This window comes from Leopardus geoffroyi, chromosome E1 (genome assembly GCF_018350155.1).
Source record: "Leopardus geoffroyi isolate Oge1 chromosome E1, O.geoffroyi_Oge1_pat1.0, whole genome shotgun sequence".
NCBI lineage: Eukaryota > Metazoa > Chordata > Mammalia > Carnivora > Felidae > Leopardus > Leopardus geoffroyi.
In genome coordinates, this window is record NC_059330.1 from 6,499,703 (window position 1) to 6,522,809 (window position 23,107).

The 23,107-nt window shown below is 46.6% G+C and overlaps 1 protein-coding gene and 1 long non-coding RNA gene across 6 annotated transcripts in view; both read left to right on the forward strand.

The window, feature by feature from the left end:
• The window catches only part of LOC123603029, an 88,018-nt gene extending 87,091 nt beyond the window's left edge, over nucleotides 1-927 (forward strand). Inside the window, exon 3 of the long non-coding RNA XR_006714688.1 lies at nucleotides 342-927. This is a non-coding gene — a long non-coding RNA (uncharacterized LOC123603029). The remainder of the gene's footprint in view (nucleotides 1-341) is intronic.
• A 10,385-nt stretch (nucleotides 928-11,312) lies between these two features.
• MYOCD (myocardin) overlaps nucleotides 11,313-23,107 on the forward strand; it is a 108,607-nt gene continuing 96,812 nt past the window's right edge. For 2 of the 5 annotated variants that reach the window (XM_045487407.1, XM_045487409.1), the window contains exon 1: nucleotides 11,314-11,762. In XM_045487407.1, the coding sequence (XP_045343363.1) occupies nucleotides 11,708-11,762 (55 nt within the window). In that variant the 5' untranslated portion in view covers nucleotides 11,314-11,707. Of the gene's footprint in view, nucleotides 11,763-23,107 lie in introns of all 5 variants that reach the window. The other 3 variants (XM_045487408.1, XM_045487410.1, XM_045487411.1) reach the window with 3 other exon arrangements.

Consider the following 23,107-nt stretch of genomic DNA (forward strand, 5'->3'; position numbering starts at 1 on the left):
AAAAGACTTAGAAAATTTCAAGGGAGTTACTCCAAAGCAAAGCACATCCCTGACATGTGGCATCCGGGATAGAGCCCCTCGTCTAAGGATGGCACTCTTTCTGAATTTCAGTTTCCCTTTCTCTAAAATGGGCATAAAAATGTTACCTACTTCCCAAGGTTATTGTGTGTGTTAAATGAGATAACAAAACCATCCACTTGATGGTAGCTAATGTTGTCACAGACTCGTATGTACATATAAATACACTACATAAATATGCATGTTATAGCCCAGATTCAGCAAACTTTTTCATGATAGGTTATGTCTATCAGCATTTAACACGAGGCTCTATTTTCTGGCAGGTGCAGTGGTGTGTCTGTCTTCAAAACTGCCAATCAGCAAACCCAAATACAGCAGCAACAGCAAAAAAAAAAAAAAAAAAAACCTTTAGAAACATTCGTTCTAGCTTCTCAAAGCTCTACTCAAGTAGGTATCAGTCTACAGGGTCTGTTTCTCCTTTTCCAACAGGGCAAAAACAAAACTTGCAAAGTCTAAATACTGCAACACTGAAAACCTCTTGTTTCTATAATTATAATTAACTCAAGCATGGATCAGTCCACATTGATGTTGCCAGTGGAATCTTTAGAAAAACCTCAGATGCGAGCCAATGCAAACCTGTGAGTTGAGGTTTGCTCCCCACCTGTAGTACCACACCCAGCCTGGAGGCACTGAGTTCTTTCGAGGAAAGTCTGGTCTCATGTCACTGGGGGCCGTTTCAAGGATGTTGACCCTGCCCCTCCTTTGGAATTGCTCTGGCTATTTCTACGACAGAAAATAATTCTCTCCCAAAGGGTCACCATTCACAGATGCTAATAGGTAGCATTGGTAGAGCTCTTTAAAATATATGATGTGCTTCTCGGGGTGCCTGGGTGGCTCAGTCTGTTAAGCGACCGACTTCGGCTCAGGTCATGATCTTGTGGTTCGTGAGTTCGAGCCCCACGTCAGGCTCTGTGCTGACAGCTCAGAGCCTGGAACCTGCTTCGGATCCTGTGTCTCCCTCTCTCTCTGCTCCTCCCCCACTCATGTTTTGTCTCTCTCTCTCTCTCTCAAAAAAAAATACATAAATAAAATATATGATGTGCTTCTCTGCACTTTAGCCTTACCTGGGTTGGTTGATGCCTACGCAACATTGTTATCACCACCACCATTATGGTCACCATCATAGCTCTCCTTTTTTGGGAGCCTCCCATGTGCCGGGCTTTGTCCTGAGAACGTTATATGTATTTATCTGTTGAATCCTCCTCCTAACTTTACAACCTAGGTATCCTCATCTTCCAGACAAAGAAACTGAGACATAAAGAACAGAGCCCAAGGTCACACAGGTAGGAAAAGGTAGAGCCAAGGAATGACACTCAGGCATCTGACTCCAGAACCCACGTCCTTTGCCTTAAGTAGCCGCCATGCTGCTACTCCACGTGAACACAAGAGGAAGAATTTCACTGCCAATGGCTCCATGTTTCCATACACTTCTTTCCAAACTCAACCCCTCAGCTCACATGTAAACTTTATTGAATCTTTTAGGATTCTCCTTTGGTGGCTTTTAACACATTTTCTGCCAAGCACACTAAAAGGTACTCCAGCCCCATGTCTGGAAAGCCTGAGACACAGTTACCATTGTTTCGCTTTAGGTGATAATATAACAAAACCCTGGTTTTGTGTATATGCCAGTGAGCGTGAGGTAGTGGTGGTTTTTTTTTTTTTTAATGTTTTTATTTATTTTTGAGAGAGAAAGAGCATGAGCAGGGGAGGGGCAGAGAGAAAAGGAGACACAGAATCCACAGCAAGCTCCAGGCTCTGAGCTGTCAGCACAGAGCCCAACACGGGGCTCAAAATCATGAGCCATGATATCATGACCTGAGCCGAAGTCAGACGCTTAACCGACTGAGCCACCCAGGCACAAACTACCCGCCCCCCCCTTTCTTTTTAATGGAACGGATAGGTACCAAGGTCAGTTGGTAATAAAGAATTTTCCAGAAGAAAAACAGGAATTGGCAATGCACTGTAAGAAAATACGGCATGAGCCAGGAAGCAACATAGAGATGTTTACATTTTCCCTGCCATGAATACTGACCACCCAGGGGAATTAAAAAAAAAACAAAAAAACAAAAACAAACAAACAAAAAAACACCTGTCGAAGGCAGGGCATGGTAGACCCAGAGAGAGAAGCAGAAGCAGGTCTCTGAGTCAACTGTCAAAGCAGAGGCTGCATAAGCCCCTGAAAAGAGCAGTCACACCGAAGCCTGGGGCCCCCCAAGTCCTAGTCCTAGCTTCGCCTCTACCTGGAGTGTTAACCTCTGGTGAATCAGGGGTCCCTGTCTTCCAAGTCAGGTCGTCCAGCTGCCACTGTCTTCAACGCCTCACAGGATCGCTATGAGCATCGCAAAGCGAAATACACACCAAGGAGCTTGAAAACAGGTAAGAGTACCTATGAATGGAAGCATGGGAATAGTACAGTTGTAAAACAGGAAAATCTTAGTGGGGAGGGGTGGCCAAGAAGTGGAGCACAGAGGACTTTTAGAGCAGTGAAACTATTGTGTAAGATACTGTAATGGTGGGTCGTGTTGTGATACATTCTTCCAAACCCATGGAAGGTGCAACCCCAGAAGTGAATTATAATGGAAACTCTGGGGGCGCCTGGGTGGTTCAGTTGGTTGAGCACTGACTTTGGCTCAGGTCATGATCTCACGGTTCCTGAGTTCAAGCCCCGCATCAGGCTCTGTGCCAACAGCTCAGAGCCCGGTGCCTGCTTTTGATTCTATGTCTCTCTCTCTCTCTCTCTCTCTCTCTGCCCCTCCCCCGCTCCCACTGTGTCTCTCTTTCAAAACTAAATATTAAAAAAATTTAAAAACAAAAACAAAAAAATAATGTGCACTCTGGATTTTGGGGGATGTATCCACATAGGTTCATCAGTTGGACCACTCTGCTAGGGGCAAGAGGTGTATATACTGGATATCTCTGTGCCTTCCTTTCAGTGTTGCTGGGAACCCAGAACTGCTCTAAAAAAAGATAGTCTTGATTTAAAAAAAAAAAAAATCTTACGAGAAGAGCCAGACTAAGGTTGCAACCCCTGTCTTAACACCACGTGGGTTTCAGTCTGTGAGATGCCTCTGTCAGTTTCCATAAAACTGACCTATCCATTCAACGTGTGTTTGTCATAAGGATTTTTGCTTCCCCCTTGGCTGAATTGAATGATTTTTTTTTAATTTCTTTTAACTGAACGCTGGGGTTCATGGGACAAGCCGAGGGTATTGCTGGGTAGCAAGGTTCCCGCTCTGAATTTCCTTTGCTGTTATCATAGCTGGTTTTAATAGCACTTGGAATTTTCCCTTTTCAGGCGTTCTCACTGGGAAGGCACTAGTTTTAATAGTCAGATGTCAGTGTTAGTTAACCTGTTCTAACTCCCTGCGTGAGCCCTGGTGTTCTCAGAGGGACACTCCAGACCAGTGTCCCCTAGAACTCTCCTGCCTCATTCACAGCCCTCGAAACATGGGACGAGGTATAGAAGGGTTTTGGAAAGCTCTGGAGTGATTGCGGCTCAGTGGGGAGTACGGCTGTCCTCCCCACCCCCGCCCTGGGTAATGCTTGACCATTCCTTGGCCATAATAGGCGGCCCAGGTTAAGGAGGCATGTGTGATTTGCCAGGTCATCCGAAGCAGGTCGAGGATTTATGGGGTTTCCATTCTGTTTTCTGGGGAGCGGGGGAGACGGCAGGAGAGCTGAGTAAAGTGAGGAGTTAGGAAAACAGAATGTGATTAGTTGCCAAAAAAAAAAAAAAAAAGAGGGGGGTGTTGGAAGAAAAGCAAAGCTCCCAGATCAGACCAAATGAACCCAGGCTTGGTTTCGTCATCTCTGGAAAACGTGAATGGAGTGACTCAGAATCAAACAGTCCCGAAACCCCAGGCATCACTTCACCCACCCATGTTGCAATTACTGCCCAAAAGCCACCAGCTAAGATACCTGGGTAAGTATAAAGAATAATAAGGTGTCACCGAAGCCCTCAAGAAATTTATAAACTCTTTGAAGAAGGGAAGATAAAAAAAAAAATAAGAAGAAATACTACTCTCTTCTAGAATCATTCAATCACAGATTATGTCGAAGGGCAGCTAGAAAACTAGCAACATGAAATTGAAACGGAAAATAGATAGTGGGTTTGGACATGAATGAAGACAATATGTCTGTCCCCCAGTGGCCTATAAACTAGTGGAAGGATTTTCGTGTTAAAAAATAATGGATAATACTCCTCGACAAGTGTAATAATAGAAGGACACACAACATAGGAAATCAGCACTCTGCCTGAGTTTTCAAGGAAGGTTTTCTGAATATGGTCAAGTGTGAGTTGGGTTGTGAGGTATAAGTAGGATGTCCCAACACAGAGAAAAGAAGGCATTCTTGGGGGAAGAAAGAAACACCGTAGGGAAATAAAAACAGAGAAAAGCCTCAGTGTTTGGAAAATTATTTGTCCTTGCTGGTATATACAGGATAATATGGGGAGAAAGGCAGGAAATAAAGTAGAAGTTGAGGGGGCCGAATAACATGGAGTTTTCTATGTCATTCTTACGAGCGTGGACAGGGGTTCCTGGGTGGCTCGGTTGGTTGAGCATCTGATTCTTGATTTTGGCTCAGGTCATGATCCCAGGGTCGTGGGATCAAGCCCTGTGTCGGACTCTGAGTGTAGCACCTGCTTAAGATTCTCTCTCTTTCTCTCTTTCCACCCCTCCCCGTTCCTCTTCCCCCCACTTCTAAAATAAAAACTAAAAATAAAAGTATGGACATTCTTTGGCACTAGGCAGCCAAAGACAGATTCAGGCAGGAAGCAAAGTGATCCTGCTTAGGATTTAGAGACATCACTTTGATGACAACAGGGAAGACAAGTTGGAGCTGGGAAGGACTGGGAGCCCAAAGACCACTCGAGAGACACTTGGAATAAACCAGGAGGAATGCAAGGAGGGCTGGAAGCAAGGAAGAGGTGTTGGGAACAAATTAAAGGGGTGGATTCAAGAGGAATTCAGGAGAATGGATGTGGCATGGTGACAGGTTGGTGATGGACAGAATGCAGGAGAGGAGACTATGGGCGCTCTCCCAAGCCGGAGACTAGGTGAATACTTTGCCAATCCGTTTCACAGGAAGTGCAGGAAAAGGGGCAGGTTTGTAGGGACACTTGGTGAGAGGAAGTGGTAAGTGTAGGTGTTGTACCGGTTGGCTTTGAAGAGCTTTTGGGAAAGTCCGGTGGAGAAGGCATTTGGATATATGAGTCTAGAGCACAAGGGAACAATTTCAGGCAGACATACAGATGTGCCAGGTCATCCTGGTGAGGGGATTTGCTAAGAAGGGAAGAGCCAGGCATCCTGAGGCCAACACAAGTGAGCCTCAGGGGGAGTGGCAGAGAGAGAGGGAGAGAGAGAGAATCCCAGGCAGGCTCCACACTGTCAGCACAGAGCCCGACACTGGGCTCAAACTCACTAACTGCGAGATCATGACCGGAGCCAAAGTTGGACGCTTAACCGACTGAGCCACCCCGGAAGGAGTTTTAAAAGAAAGGAAAGGGTCAACAGTGCCCAACCCCCAAGAGAATCTAGAAGCACAAAGACAGGTAAGTGTCTGTTGGACAAAAAGGTAATTTATTCACTATCTTGTGCCCTCGAAGTACAGAAAAAAAGTGGAAGGGATTGGAAGAATTGGCAACAAGCAAATTCCATCTACCCAATAGTGAAGGGCAACCTTGAGTCCCGCTCTGTCGACACTCCCCCGCCACCCCCGGCTCCCGTATTCTCCAGGACAAGCAAGTTACCACGGTCCGGCGGGCCTCTTGGACATACCCTGGACCTCAGGGACACAGTCATTGCCTAAATTCATTGCAAACTCGCTTAAGCAATACGAACACCGTTGGAATGCGCATTCCTTATTTCTGATCTATGCTGCTTCCCCTCCCTCTCAACAGTCCCAGCAGCAAGGAAGGAGCCCAAGAAGAGGAAATGCACGGATGCATGACTTTTTAACGCAGTGACCCTGCCCTCTAGTGAATGTGGCCCGACCCGGTGGCTTGAAACCGCAATGATTACATTGCATTCCCTTTCCGCAGCCAGGAGCTGGGACGGAGACTTGCAAAGCTAGAGGGAAAGGGTGGGAAGCGTTGCTGGCAGGCAGGGGAAGAGGGAGCTGTGACAGATTCCTTCTTTCTTTCTTTCTTTCTTTTTTCATTGCAGCATTATTATTTTTTATATATAACTTATTGCCAAATTGGTTCCCATACAACACCCAGTGCTCATCCCAACAGGTGCCTCCTCAATGCCCATCACCCACTTTCAACCAACACTACTTTCTTCACGTTGAACTTAACGCCTTTGTTTCAATGAGGCAAAAGTCCTTTCCCATTCGCCTTTGTGAAAGAACCTGGGTTATATTAATAGGGTGGCTCACAGGCGTTCTGAGACTCTCTCTCTCTCTCTCTCATTCTCTCAAAGTGAATGAGCATTAAAAAAAATAAGTCAAAAGTCACCATCACATATCCAATTTTGCGCTCATTTTTAAAAGCTCTCCATCCCCCAATGTGTAAGGCTCGGGTCCCACCCTGAACCTGACCCTCATTGGCTCATACTGTTTTAAGACTTCGTTTTTTGGTTTTGGGGGGTTTTGGGGGGCTTTTTTTTTTCGTTTTGGTTTTTTTTTTTTTTTTTTTTTTTTTTTTGTAACTACTAATAGTCATTCGCACTTTTAGAAACCAAATACATGGGATATTTTACCCCTGGTTTTCAGTTTGTTTGGATATCTGGAGGGAATGGCAGCAAGGGTCTGTCTGGCCACAGTCAAGCAGAGCTGGGTCACAGCTGCCCCATTTGGACAAGACCTGTGGGTCCAGTCGGCCACAGACACAGCCCTCTCCCCACCTGCCACATTCTCTCTTATCCCGGGTCCTATCGTGTGAGTCTGCAAACCTGTGTTTATGCTGTGTGTGACCAGGGCACCCGCCGAAGCGGCTTGCACAGATCCCTACGCATGTTTGCAATGAATGAATGGAAGATGAACAGATGCTCCCTGAAGTCACTCGTCAGACACGTGAAAGACGAAAAGAGAAAACAGACAAGATGTGATACCGGGAACAAGGCGCTGAGGACATGAAGACAAGGAGGTCCAAGGGGACAGTGGTGACCTTGGGTGGGTGAGGGGATTTGCTAAGAAGGGAAGAACCAGGCATCCTGAGGCCACCATAAGTGAGCTGTCCCTTTGCATACCACTGCATGCCCTGTGACCCAGCCCCTGACTCCAAGTAGCCCCATGAGGAGGTCCTTACAGGGTCAGGGTTCAAGCTGACAGTCCTGAGCTGTGCTGTGGACTCATGCCTATAGACACAACCACTCCCGATTGGCCAAAGGCCCAGGACCACAGTTGGGAAAGGCAGAATGCTCAAGTGACCCTCAGTGCGTTATACCTGGCATAATCTTCTTCCCTCCGCATGGAGGGGCTGGTGGATGTGACAGATGACATTGCCATGGTCACGTTATGTTATATGGCAAAAGCAAAGGGGTTTTGCAGATATCATTAAGGTTCCTGAATGGTAGGACTTGGAGTTTATCAAAAGGGAGATTATCCTGGGTGGGTCTGGCCTAATCAGGGGAGTCCTTGAAAAGGGTCTTTCCTAAAAGAGGGAGAGTCTGCTGCTGGCCTTGACAGAGCAAGCCGTGATGAGTTCCAGAGCTGCAAGGAGCTGAATTCTACCAACAGAATTGGTAGAATTGGGATTGGAGAGGACACAACCCCAGCCAGCACCTTGACCGCAGCCCTGTGAAATCCTGAGCAACGGGCCAGCTAAGCCATATCCAGAATCCTGACCCACGGAAATCATCAGATAAAAAGAAAAAACATGAGTGCTGTTGTAAGCCGCTACACCTGTGCTCATTTGTTACCCAGCCATAGGTAATTCCAGGCAAAGGAAAGGAAAGCCATAGCAAAGGGGTTCAGGATTGCTTGGAATCCTCGAGAATGATCAGGAGGGTAAAGAGAGGGACCAGAAACGCCGTGGGGGATTGTTCTGGGCACCCCCAATGTCCTACTTCATTTAAACATCCCAGCTCTTCTGGAATGAAGTATTCCCAGCTTCCTCTTACAGAAGAGGCTGACGTCTCAGAGGACTTCAGTAACTCACGCCGGGTCATGGAGGTAGCTCATAGTCAAATGAAGTCAAACAAAGGTTTGACTTTGCAGTTTGCTCACATCTCTCCTCCACCTGACATCACAGGCTCACTCTAGGCCTCAGGAGAGAAGCCAGAGGGTAGCAAGACACAGGACAGGTGGCCCCGAGGTAGTCAAATGGTAGGACAGAGCGGGGTGGGGGGGGGGGGGCATCATTGCTGTGGCAGTCTGTTCTCACAGCCGCCTTGGAGATCTGTTTGCTTTGGGAACCTCCTCTCCAAATTCCACTTTTTTTTTTTTTTTTCCACACGCTCAGAAATGCTTGCATGAAGAGGAGGAAGGATGAGCTTCGATACAAGCATATTTATATCCAGAGATATTCCACACCGGAGGGGGCATAAATCTCAGAGGGCAGACGTCAGCAGCTCTGTGCTGTGATGGGAAAATTGAGGGCCTCGGTTACCAGCATTTCCCAAACTCACTCAAAAAAGAAACCATCCTCCCCTCCACACACACACACACACACACACACACACACACACACACACACACACACAGGAGTCAGGCCTGCAGAGGGAAAACAATGTATTCTGTCCAACTCCCCTAGGTCATGCAGACCCTTACATCCAATGCTGGCTTCAGCTGTTTTCCTCACAACTTTCGCTGAAAAATAATTCTCTGCCAAGCTGCATGGACCTCTTCTCAGCCCTCGAGCCCTCCGGATAAAAATCTGTTTGGCTTTTTTTTTTCTTTTCTTTTTCTTTCTCTACTGGATTATCTTGCAATATTCCCCCATGTCGTTAATCTCTTCCCCGAAGAGCACCTCTCCGCCACGGGCATCTGGAAGTTGCTGGAGTTCTTCTAAGTTTCCAAACCCCACCCCCTTGACTTCTTTCCTTTGGAGACCAGGAGCCTGGGGCTTGACTGAGGGCAGGAACCTGCTGGTAGGGAGAGAAGGTCATTCTGTGTGGAGCAGAATGTGCCCCCCTCACCGCTGTTCACACCTTCATCCCCTAGTGTGACTATTTTTTTTTTTAATTTTTTTTTTCAACATTTATTTATTTTTGGGACAGAGAGAGACAGAGCATGAACGGGGGAGGGGCAGAGAGAGAGGGAGACACAGAATCGGAAACAGGCTCCAGGCTCTGAGCCATCAGCCCAGAGCCCGATGCGGGGCTCGAACTCACGGACCGCGAGATCGTGACCTGGCTGAAGTCGGACGCTTAACCGACTGCGCCACCCAGGCGCCCCTAGTGTGACTATTTTAACACTGCCTGGCAAAGGGCAATGACATAAGTAGCAGATGGAATTAAGGCTGGCAATAAGCTGACCTTACACTAAGGTTTAGCCAGGTGGACCCAAGAGAATCCCAAGCGTCCTTCAAATGCGGAAGAGGGAGGCAGAAGAGGGGGGAGGGGTGGAGATCAGAGCCACCCCTCCCCCCCAATCAGAGCTTGCCCCCACCACTGCTGGTTCTGGAGAGGAGAGGAGGGGGCCATGAGCAGAAGAACACGGATGGCCTCTAGAACCCGGAACCGGACTCAGAAACAGTTTCTCCTGGATCCTCCAAAGGGGATACTGATAATACCTGTTAATACTGGCTTCTAGCCCCCTGAGAACCCATCTCCAGCTTCTGCCCTCCAGCACGGCGAGGTAATAAACTTGGGTCCTCTGGATCCACTAAACTCGAGGTAACTCATTTCTGCAGGCCTAGGAAAGTGACACACTCTGGAAATGTGACACAGTCAAGATCCTCTTGGGCATCTGCCTCGGCCTGTCAACAGCCCTCCGTAGCCGGGACACCATTCCCAATGGGAACACGAGTGGGATTGCGCTGCGTCCTTGCTGACACAGGAACTGAACGGCCTGTCTCAAGAAGACTAATTGACACAAAAGACTGGTCAGATCCAATGATGGCAAGGATCAGAGAATTCCCGCAGAGGTCTGAGTTCAAGGCACTAGAAGGTGTCCCAGGAGCCACCTGTCACCCTCTGACCTTTTAAGGGTTGAGTTCTCCTGAGCCAAAAGCAGTTACGTATGTGATAGAGGAGGCATGGGGCCCACACGGACGTAAGGCTGCGAATAAATCCAACCCAACGTTAGGTATAGGTTGGTATAGGTACCAACCCAGCTTGGTTTTTATTTTCCACGCCACCACCTACTAAGCAAACTTCTTGAGAGCAGGGCTTTCGTGTTACTTCTCGATGAGCCTTCTTTGCTGATTAGGAGCAAATGCAGATCACGTAGAGCTTCTAACGCCTGGCGCGTTCTAGATGTCCAATAACTCCGTTTGGGGTCCGGAATGGGTTTCCCCGCTAAGGAAGGACTCATTCATAGGAAAAGCCTTGAGCCTTTTCAAGCTAAAGCCGAACCACAGCTCCTGAGGGGGATCCCTCCTTGAGTCCCGCCCTACTGGGGCCCCAAAGTGTATTCAGCCAACCCTTGTGTCTCCTCCCCCGACCCCCAGACGGAGGGTCTTGAGTCCCGGGGCTGGATGTGCGCATCCACAGGCTGGCCCCGAAAGCGCATATCCCGGGGAAATTAAAGGCTTTCCACTTTCTCCATGGACGCTCGTCTTTGCGGCGCAGACAGAACGTGGGAGCGCGATGCGCCCGAGCCTGCTGGGCTCCAGGCGCTCGGGCGCCTCCTTCCCGCCGGGGACTCGCACCCATCCCGCGCGCCCCTGCGCCCCTGCCTCAGCGCGCCACCCCCTTGCCCCTGCGCGCCGCCCACCCGCCGCCGGCCCGGACCCCGTGCGCCCCTGCACCCTTGCCCCTGCGCGCCGCCCACCCACCGCCTGCTTTGGTTCCTGCGCCCCTGCCTCTGCGCACCACCCCCCTTGCCCCTGCGCTCCGCCCACCTCCCCCCCCCGCCCCGCCTGCCTGGGCCCTTCGCCCCTGCCCCTGTCCGCCGCCCGCCTCGACCCCATGCGCCCCTGCCCCTGCGCGCCGTCCACCCGCCGCCTGTCTTGACCCCGCGCGCCCCTGCGTGCCTCCCCCTGTGCGCCGTCCACCCGCCGCCTGCCGGGACCCCGCGTGCCCCTACCCCAGCGCGCCGCCCCCCTTCCATGCACCGCCCACCCGCCGCTGGCCCGGACCCCGCGCGCCCGCGGCTCCCCCGGCGGCCGCCGGCCCCGCTCGCCGCGCCTGATTGGCTGAGCCGCTGTCAGTAGTAAAAAAGTATCAGATGGCAAACTTGGGCCCTTCATAAAGGCGTGGTGGCGATACTCCGCGATCGCTGTCAGCCTATGACATCAGCGGGGCACGCCTGGGATGCCGCCGCTCCCGGCCGGACTCGGTGGAGGAGGAGGGTCCCGCCGGCTCAGAGGCAGTTAGCCCCACGCGGCGAGGGGGGAGCCGCCAGTCTTCCGGGGACACCGCTCTCGGCCGCTGGCTGCCACTGTCCTCCTGCCCAGGGGCGCTCCCGGAGAGGTGGATGAATTCTGGGTTGTTAGCTGCGCTCCACTGGGCTCCGGGAGCCCGTTCCTGGTGGAAAACAGGGAGCGTCTGGCAGAGGGACCAGCGGCTCGTGGACACTCAACATGACGCTCCTGGGGTCTGAGCATTCCTTGCTGATTAGGAGCAAATTCAGATCAGGTAGGGCTAAGGCGTTTAGCGTTCCTTATTGCCTTTCCTCTCCGGCAGCTCCCACGTCTAGACTGCTTTCCATCCAGTGTTTCGAAGCCCGCCGTGGCTACTCACTCTGTCCCACCCACCCCAGGCACATTTTTGAAACTGGAGACTTTTATTTGACTTTGGAGTTTGGGGGAGGGGAGGGAGAACTTTAAGGTCTTCTGTTTTAAATGCTTTGAGTTGTTGGGTGTGATTTTTGTTTGTGAAAAGGCCAATGCTGTGTTTATCTTTTCTGTATCCGTGAGCAAAACCTTTGGAGGGGTCCATCTGAAAGGAACAACTTTGGAAATGAACAAATAAGGGCTCCCAAGCGTGAGCGCCGCATAATATCAGTTGTAATTGCTGAGGAGATGAACCTGATTCTGCGTATTAATAGACACCGGGTCACTGAAAATGTAGCTAATCCAAACAAATGTATTTCCCAAAAAAAGTCACTTGGGGGAAGTAAAAATAGCAAATTTGGAGCACACCAAGTATTTGAGATGACATCACTGTAGGGGGGAAAAAAAAGGTCCAGTGCCACAAATACTTTTTTTTCCCCAAACCATCCGATATTTATAAATGGAGAATTCCGCCCCCCCCCCTCCAAATTTCCGTGTTAGCGGCGCACAGAGAAACTTTCAAAGGACGCAGAGTGACGGTGAGTGGAAGGGACAACCGGGAAGTCTTAGCCGCTGGCCTTGAAGGGTTGGTTTGGGTTCCCATGGAAGGTATTGACGTGTGGGTGTCCGCGCAGCACGATGTGGAATCTCGATTTTATAAAAGTGGTAATAAGCCACCCCACGCAGGGCAGAGTTCCCGCTTAGAAGGTGGATTCCTTAATGAGCGCTCCTAAGCCAACACTCCGGGTAACAGGTGTTAGCATGTTGCTGTAGTCGGCTAGGTTTTCCGCAGCTTTTCCAAATGGGGGCCACTCGGTGCTTCACCTGGGATTCATGTTTCGAAGATGAGAAGCAGGGGGTGGGGGAAAGTGAAGGGTCATCTGTGACTCCCCTAGACCCTCCCGGCCCTTAGAGGCCTGGGGGCCCTGCAGGAGGTTTTTGTAAATGGCTGTGTAACTGCCGAAGGGACAGGACCGCTCGAGAGCTTGTGTGGCCACAAGCCTCAGTACCCTGATGCTCCGGGCTCTGGCAGACGCCGGGTCCCTCGGTGGATTAAGGCCCTAGTCTCCTTTCCCTGGCGAGGTGCGCTGGTTGGTCTGCTAATCCGCTGGACCTGGCCACTGCTCGGTGATTCGGTCAAAACCGCAAGGCAACACCGCCACCTTTCTGAAAAAGAGAGTATGCAGCTTTGTTTTTGCAAGAAGCTGTTAAGCTCATGATTTCAGATGTGTGCGCCCTTCCCAGTTTCGCGTTGCGGTGGGGGGTGGGCAGGGGAGGGGCTGGTTTGTCTCTAAAAGGAGTTGAAGTACGTGATGGTAGAATTGCAAAAGGGACTTAGGGAACTCGGCAAGGAACCCTTCCTAGGGGTGAAAGTGCAGAGAGAGGGAAGACCATGTGAGCCAGGCGCCTGGCTGTTTTAGTGGCTCAGTGGAGTCCTGGCGGTTCCCAGGTAGATCCTGGAGCTTCTGAGGACTCCAGTCCCCACCTCCCTTTCTCTTTTTCCTTCCTTTCTTTTCCTTTGTTTCCTTTTCTTTCGTTTTAAAGCTTTGGCTTTTGTGTCACCGGAAGGGTAGCTTCAGGAGAACATGATACCAATGCACATATGGGGCATAGCAAACCTGGGGTCTGGAAATGGACAAAGCGGGTTTGGTCCTCGTAGGTGCAAGGGGTTGATAAGCCCCTGAAAGACGGAGAAGAAAAACGAGCAGCATGTGAAACTAAGTGAATGAAGTGTTGCAGACCACGATTATTCTTCCTGGATATAATGACGGTCGTAGCTCCCCCTCTCAGATGTCTGGTAGGCAGGGTGTGCGTCCCAAGAGAAGTGGGTTTATTTTGTAGCCGGTGATGGACAGGGTGGCCTCTTCTCTGTTTTGATTTCTCTCCTGTGCGTTTTCTCGGTGTGCTTTTTTTTTTTTTTTTCTTGTTTCATGAGCTCCTCAGGTTTGCTTGGAGGGTAGACGGCGGTGATACGTATTGAATGAAAACTATTTCAAGGAAGAAATGCAGCTAGATTGTTCTCTGATCACAGCAAGACGCCCTGGGTCGTGGGGCTGGTTTATAAGTAAACAGATCACTGTTTTTGACTCTGAAACTGACGTGTGTGCAGCCAACTTCGTTGGAGTGACCTCGTTATTAAGTACAAAATCACCCTTACCACAGCAGGAAACTAGGACGTTTTTACATGTATTAACATATTTAATGATATAAACTCATCGTATTTGAGACGGCAAGGGGTCTCGTGGTTGAGTGTGTGAACCACACACTCACTGACTCCACCAGAGGTTGGTCCGGGGCCAAACTAGCTGGGTTTTTAGCAGGCCGTTTCTACTTTCCAGTGGTATAACCTTGACCTTAGGTACATTGCATAATTCTATCTGCCTCAATTTGCTTCATCTGAACGGTAAGGATGATGACAGGGTTGGAGTCAGGATTCGATGTGATAATAGAAGCAGATCATTTTTTAAATGCCTGGTATTTGGTTAAGCCCTCAAAAAATACTGTGCTGTTATTACAGAGCGCCATCCTGGGTCCGTGACTTGCCTTGAGTCTCCGTAACTTAATCCGTAAATGTCCAAGTTGGACGAGGTGATCGCACATACGCTCTCCTCACATTTTAGGGTTCTATGTAAAACACACAAAGACTGGGAACAAGCAAAATTGTGATTGGGCTGTGTAGCTGTTGGACATAAATGGTAGACCGTTTATATAACTACAGTAGGTAGTAGTACTTTTAGACCGGTCACGTTTTTACCCTCTAAAACATTCTCAGTGTTGTTTGGTCAACATCTGTAATCAGTATCTCCGTCAGTGGTTTTCTTTCACACCGGAGTTTTTGTGTCAACAAAAGCCGAGGACCCCTGCGTATGTGTATATGCTCACATGCACACATACACACACCACGCACAAAGGATCAAAAGGAGAGAGGTCTGCGTGCGTGGGTGGCTCAGTCGGTTAAGTGGCCGACTTCTCGGCTCAGGTCGTGATCTCGCAGTTCGTGAGTTCAAGCCCCGCGACGGGCTCTGTGCTGACAGCTCAGAGCCTGGAGCCTGCTTCGGATTCTGTGTCTCCCTCTCGCTCTCTCTGCCCCTCCCTTGCTCACGCTCCTCCTCTCTCTCTCTAAAATAAATAAATGTTAAAAAACGAAAAAAAGAGTGGTCCATTTATGGATCCCCCTTCAAAAAGAACTGCTACATTTCTTTTGCTTTTTTTTTTTCTCCTCTTCCAACTCAAAACTGTCCATGCCAAGGCAGACTCCGGTATCCTCCATGATCTTGCCTCCTTCCCCTACAAATTTAGGGCAGATTTAATAAGTAAGAATACAGGATGCCCAGTTAAATTTGAATTTCAGATAAACAATGCTTAGCTTTCTAGCAGATTGCAAAACAAGGGGCATACTGTTACCTGAAATGCAGATCGAGCCAGGCATTCTGTATTTCATCTGGCAACCCTGCCTTCAACCTGAGCGGCGTCCAGGCACAGGCATCCCGGGTCTGCAGTCCAAGTCTTGTCATCCTTGGCTGCTGTCCTTCTGGAAAACGCAGTGCACCCCTCACCAGGACACCACGGTCATCCTTTAGATCACCTTAAAGGACAATGGATTCACACTTTTGGCTAGATCCTTCCCATCCCTAGAATCTCTCTCCTATGAATCGAGGAAATTGAATGAACACGTTGGCCCTGAAGGTGTTTACCATATTGGACACCACTGAAGAAATCGTCGCCGTGAGCTCAAGAGACGCTCATCAGGCTCTGGTCCTGCCTTCATTATTAATTAGTTTTTTAGCCTAGAACAAATAACCTAGGAAAGTGCCTAATTGCATATTATGGTATATATAAATTATATATGTGTATAAATTTTATATATACATATATAAATATATATACATATATATGTATATATATGTATATATATAATTGACCTTTTTAAACTTCATTTTCGTCATCCACAAAATAGAGAATTTTTGACTGGTTGCATCTGCATTAGCTTTCAGCCCTAAGATTTGAAATATATATATATTTTTTTCCCAAGCCCTGAGTGTTTTTGTAACATTGGAAGCCCATAAGCTTCATAAAAGCATTACCATGACGTTTTTGAGCTGATGTGTTCTCAGGGAACCAGACATACGAGAGATGTTCGACAGCTGTTTCTTGAGCCGATAAATAAATAATTCACACCTGTCGTCTTCATGATGAACGCGGTCTTCTAAGACCATCATTTCGATCGCTTTGTGTGTTCTGTCTTCCTTTTCAGTATCTCACTGAAGACCATGTTTTTGTGTGCTTACACGAGCACAAATATCTTAACTATTCCTTAATTGCATCTTGCTAACTTTTTTAATTTTTTAAAAAATTAGTGTTTATTTTAAGAGAGACAGAGCGTGAGCGGGGGAGGGGCAGAGAGAGGGGGAGACACAGAATCCGAAGCAGGCTCCGGGCTCCGAACTGTCAGCACAGAGCCCGACGGGGGGTGGGGGGGCTCAAACTTGTGAACTGCGAGATCATGACCTGAGCCGAATTTGGACGCTTAACCGACTGAGCTACCCAGGCGCCCCCACCCCCCCACACCCATCGTGCCATTGAAATGACAATGGATCATTTTTAAAATTTGGGAAAACTTGCTCTGTCAAGATCTTTCAGGAATTTCTACCAGATATAATGAGACGAGGAGGAAGATAAGGGCTAATTCTCATGCTCACGCCAGTGTCCATGCAATCTGTTTCTATCTGAACTTCCTGTGTCTTTGCTGACAGCCACTGATTCCTTTCTCAGCAGCAGTGTTTGCCTCCTATGGCTGTTGAAGCAAATTCCCACAACATTAGTGCCTTAAAACAATGCAGATTTGTTATCTTATAGTTATGGAAGTCAGAAGTCAGAGAAGGGTCTCACTGGGCTAACATCCAAGTGTTATTAATAGGGCTCTCTCTAAAGGAGAATCTGTTTCCTTGGCCTTTCTAGATTCTAGAAGCACCTGCACCCCGTAGGTCATGGCCCCTTCTAGAAGCCATCTTTAGAAGCAATAGTCTAGCACCTTCAACTCTCTCTCTGACTTCCTTCTGCTTCTGCCTCCCACATGCCATTCCATTGGGCGCATTCAGGATAATCTCCCTATTTTATGGTCATCTGATTAGCAACCCAAATTGCATCTACAGCCTTAATATCCCCAGTGTCCTGTGTCTTATTAGCACGGCTGGTATCACAGCAGTGTCATAGACTGGAGGCTTATACAACAGAAATTTATTTTTTCACGGCTCTGGAGGCTGGAGGTCTGAGGGTGCCATCATGGTCCGTGTCTGGTGAGAGGTCTCCTCTTGGCTTGCCTTCTCATTATGTCTTCACATGGAAAAGAAAAAGGAAAAAGAACAGAAATGGGGGTGGGTGGATGAACTCTCTGGTTCTCTTGTCACAAGGGCACTAAGCCCATCGTGGAGGGCCCTACCCTCATAACCTCATCTAAACCTAAGTATTTCCCAAAGGAAATACTGACAGTATTTCCCTAAGTATTTCCCAAAGGAAATACCACCACATTGGGGGTTAGGGCTTCAATATATGAATTTGGAGAGGGGTATGGGACACCCTATGGCCCATAGGACCGTGTAAAGCAACATATTCACAGGTCCCTGGGACTAAGACGTGGACATCTTTGCAGGGGACACGTTATTTTGCCTATGACCTCACTTTCCTCAACTTTGCAGTCCCTCTGTCCTGCAGATTTTCTTCTACAGAACTTTCCCCTTAATATGGATTATGTAGCCACAATCCCAGTGTTTTACCCAGGGTGGTCCACAGAAGACTAGTTCCACAGGATGTTAAACATTTGTGTAGCAGGACATTTTTAGCCAGAGGGAAGCTGAATATCCTGAAAATTAGATTGGATCTTTAACTGCAGGATTTCTTGAAGACTTTACTAGTTCTAATGTATATTATGAACTCATTTTTTTAAGTTTATTCATGAATTTTGAGAGAGAGAGAGAGGAAGGGGGAGAACCCAAGGAGATCCCACATGGTCTGTGCAAAACCCAACATGGGGCTCGATCTCCTGAACGGTGAGATCTTGACCTGAGTCGAAATCGAGGGTCGGATGCTTCACCGACAGAGCCATGTAGGCGGGCCTGTATATTATGAACTTTTGAAAGGCAGTGACTCTCAAATGTATTTCACCTTCATCCACACAGTATCCCTTGGGGCAGTTTTTGCTGGATAAATACATTGTGGAAAATTCTGCTCTGCACAGAGAAGCTCACGGTTTTCAACAGTGATTTATTTAATGGAGTGAATCTCTGTATGTAGGTTACTGGCAGGCCCTTCCCACCCACCCAGGTGTGCACTCGGATGGTTTTCCTTCTGGCTGCTTGCTCACGTCCTTACCAGTCCTCACATGTCTTGGTTTTTTTTTTTTTTACTGGTATCAGTCATCAGTGTCCCTGACCCCAGGGATATCCTCAGTAGGATTATAACCCTGTCCTCCAGGAGCTCACAGGCAACCTGGAAAATGCTGCGTGTGAGTTCTGCATTTGTTCATTCACTCATTCCACACCTGTTTCTTCTCTGTTTCCCTTGCAATGGAAGGAAGCAAGTTACAGGAAGCTAGGAGCTGGGTATACAGTTGGGGGAGCAGGAAAGAAACATTCCCTGTCTTCACATGGAATATTAGAGCAGCAACAAGTCTACATGAGAACACAGTGAGCTGACCCTTTAAAAATGGGTGCATTTTAGGGATGCCTTGGTTACGGCTTAGGTCAGGATCTCACGGTCCGTGGGTTCAAGCCCCACGTCGGGCTCTGCACTGATAGCTGAGAAGCCTGACTGGGATTCTCCGTCTCCTCCTCTCTCTGTCCTCCCCCCACTCACTCACTCTCTGTCTCTGTCTCAAAAAAACATTAAAAAAAATAAGGGTGAATTTTAATTCCTGAATGGAAGTTGTTATTTGTCCGCGGAGGCCAGCATTTTTGTTAGCTTGTTTTCACTGCTTTATTTGGTGGCGGTGTTAGAACAGTGAACCGCATAGAGGGCCCCATGAAATATTTGTTACAAAGACATTTTATTCTTCCCCCCAAAGACTATTCGAAAGCAATACAAGTAGGCTATCTATGTTTTGATATATTTGTAGGCATATGCGCGTGTGTTTTAAAACTAGAACAACAAGGCGGGGGTGCCTGGGTGGCTCAGTCGGTTGAGAGGCGGACCCTTGATTTCAGCCCAGGTCGTGGTCTCCCCGTTTGTGGGTTTGAGCCCCGCATCAGGCTCTGCGCTGGCAGTGAGGAACCTGCTTGGAGTCTCTCTCTGTCCCTCTCTCCCCGCCCGTCCCTGCCTCTCTCTCTCTCTCTCTCTCTCTCTCAAAATAAACTTTAGAAAGCCTGGAACAGCAAAGGGATAAGAGCCTGTAAAATACGAAATTCAGAAAAAGTAGTTATCTCTGGAGTGGGCCAGGTGAGGAGATACGGTGTAGCCTAAAGTAAGGAAAAAGTTGCTGGTGGTGTTCTTAGGTGTGTGTGTTGGGGGGGGGGGGATGTTTATTATTAAGCAAATTAATTAAACTTGTTCATTCAGCGATGAATGATGACTGTGACAATGTAACATGAATCAAGAGTTGTAACTAGTCCAATTTAGTGCACCTGGGGTCCTTTAAAAAAATTAAGTTTTTCAAGACCAGAAAGAATAGCCTTCGTCTTTCACCTGCTGTAGCATGTGACAGGCACAGCCAGTAAGATTGTGTCAAGTTGGACTGACCCAGATCACATGGATTCTAATCTAGTCAAATTAAATTGGAGTGTACGAGAAGACGCCAAAGTGCTTAACCCCAGAGTTGAAAAGCATTTGATGGACATAAATAGGATCTTTAAAAAAAAAAAACAGAAAAACAATAACTATTAGCCAAATAATAGTTTTACAGCCTTGCTATTTTAGGACTTTCAAACTTTATAAGCAGGTAGCTAGCGATTGTTTTTAATGAGTGATTTGCACTAACCTCTATTCTGATATAATCCAGAACAACTAGTAAGTCGAACTTTGCTTAACCAGTTTTAGATCTTATTCCTAGATAAAATATGAGGGTCTCTAAATGCTGTTAAAATGTATCATTTATTCCCGGATATTTAAAATAAGTAAGGCTGATTCCTGACATATTTGTGTGTGTGTGTGTGTGTGTGTGTATATACATATATATATGTATGTGCATATAATAAGTATATATAAATATATGTAAATGTGTAAATATATTTATATATTAATATATAACTATTCATATATTTATAGTTATATATTAATATATAAATATTCATATATTTATAGTTATATATTAATATATTGATATTATATTATAAATATATAACTATAAAACATAAATAATTATATTTATATAAAAGTTAATATATTTGTATATATATTTTATATATGTATATATGTTATATATTATATATTATATGTATATATGTTATATATTATATATTATATGTATATATTATATATATAATATATATGTATATCTATAATATATGTATATGTATATATATATGGCTTGTTTGCTTGTGGTTATATTTGCCTGGCACAGCAAAGTGCCCTCTAGAGCCATTGAAAGAAGAATTATTTTTCTCCTGTTGGTGGAAGGAAGATGAAGTCTTCCATTTCCCCATAGGGCCTATGGGAGCACATGCTTCTCTCATTTTAATCACGCCAATTGACGTTTGCTGTGTTCAGCCACCTTAGATTAGCCCAAGAAGCAGCAGAATTTTGGCGGTACAAGGACTGACTTTAGCTACTGTAACATTGTAAAGTGTATTTAATGGCTTCCCTCACGTCTAGGAGCTTAGCCACAGCTCGGTCTGTATAGCAATAAAGAGTGGATCTACAAGCAGTCAGATAGGTAGTCTGTCTTGTCAGGCACCCAGTTCCATCTGCCATCTGAGGGACTTTTCTGCCCTCAATCTGCATCTCTCTTCTCCACCTCTCAAGTGGTGCAGAGGCATCAGTTCTTATGAAATGTAGACAGGTAGCCCCAGGGAGTATGTTCCTTTCACAGATAAGGTGAAGGGACTGGAAAGTGCCCTATAGCTTTCTGTCCTTCCTGTTTCCCCAAACACTCTTCCTTCCAGAAGTCATTCAACTTGGTCCTCCTCAAGACTGGTTCGGCTGGTTTCTCTGAGAGGCGTAGTTCCATGGGAGAGCTTTGTTGGTACTCAAGCTCCAGACGGGGCAATAAAGCTCCAAAACAGGTCAAATCTAGAAGATGCTATTCAACGTTACTTGAACAATGATCTCCTCGGAACTTTAAAAGTTTTTATCGTTTTGTGCTTCCTTCCTGTCCTTGCTGCCATGGGTGAATATTTTTATAAAGTTACAGTCAAAGTGTATATATAAGTTTATATTCAGCCGTTTTATCAGTCAGCATGATGCCATAAGCCATTTTCCAAGCTGCTACATAGCATCATATTCTTGGTTTGGAGACTGTATTGAAGTCCATCAAGTGAGTATAGAGTAATTTGCTAAGCCTTTTCCACTTGTGTTGGAAAATGAAGCCAGTTATAGTTTTTATGTTGTAAATAACACTACTATGAAAATCTTAATGTACATAGCCTTTTTATTCCCCAGGGTTATTTTATAGGATACTCATTGTTTAGAGTAACTATCCAAGTGTAGGAATAATGGTTATGAATCTTTATGATCCACTGCGGTAGCTGATATTTCTGGAGCACTTACTCTGTACGAAGCTTAACCCTAGTCTGATTTCCATTTGGAAATGAATGCTTGCCCCTGTAACAGAACTAGCTCAGAGTTGTCTCGGGTACTTAGTGGCGACTGGTGTTCTATAAGCTTTTCACACCTTCTCGGTCAAGAATAAAAAGGAAAAGGAGTCATAGTTACCAGATACCTTTGGAAACTTCTGTGTGACTAGCTCTTTGGGGACCACCTGTTACCAAATATGACTGATATCTCATCAAAGGACAAGCAAAGAGGACTAGGAGTTAATGAGAACCTGTTATCTGTGGCACTTGTAAGATCTCATTTAATCCTTACAGAATGCTATGGGACACGTATGATTATCCATCTCATTTTATAGATGAAGAAGCCAAGTCTCAAAGATATTAAGCAACTTGGTCAGAGTCATGTAACCAGTAAGTGGTGGAGGCCACATCTGATCCCCTTGGTTCCACTGTGCCAAGATGACCATTGCTATTAGAACCTAGAACTCCCTCCTCCCACCCCCCATTCCCCCACCCCTCCCCCACTCCAACATACACACCTACTTGGCCAAGTAGATTTAATATACTTCTTTCTGGACTACATTGTCCTTGATTTCCTAAACAGTGATTTATCAAGAGACTTGTTTCTAGTATGAGTTAATCCATACATTATACATGACATCCTCCCAGAATTTTAGGACTTTTTTTTTTAAGTTTATTTATTTTTGAGAGAGATACAGACAGAGTAGGGGAGGGGCAGGGGGGGGTGGGGGAGAGAATCCCAAGCAGGCTCCACACTGTCAGTGCAGAGCCCAATGTGGGGCTTGATCTCGCAAAACCATGAGATCATGACCTGAACCTAAACCAAGAATTGGACGCTTAACCAACTGAGCCACCCAGGTGCCCCAGGAATTTTAGGACTTTTAATGAAAGCTGACTATTTTAATCTCCATTTGAGAACAAAAATGCAAGGAATTTTTGAAAACCAACAACAAGAATAGAGTTGCCCTAAGACCCAGAACAGTTTTAACAATAAAAGAAATCTCTAGTACCAGAGAGTAGAATGGTGTTCGGCAGGTGCTGGAAGGTGGGAGAAATAAAGAGAGGTTGGTAAAAGGATACAGACTTTCGTTATAAGGCGAATAAGGTCTGTGGATCTAATGTATATAACATGGTGACTGTAGTTGGTAACACTGTATGTATAATTGGTTTGCCAAGAGCCTGGAACTTAAGTCTCCTCACCAAAGAGACAAACAAACTAACGTAAATATGTGAGGTCAGAGCCATGTTAATTAACTCAGTGGTGGGTATCCTTCAAAAGCCTGTATGCATATCAGACCATCATGTTGTGCACTCTTACCTTAGAATTATGTCAATTATACCTCAATAAAGCTGGAAAAAAAATACCTATGTAGTAATTAGAAGTAAAACACATTATCAGTGGATCAGAATTGTGTCTGTTGTACATATACACGTAGACATTTATGTGTCTATGAATTTAAACTCTATTAATCTGTGATAATGGCTG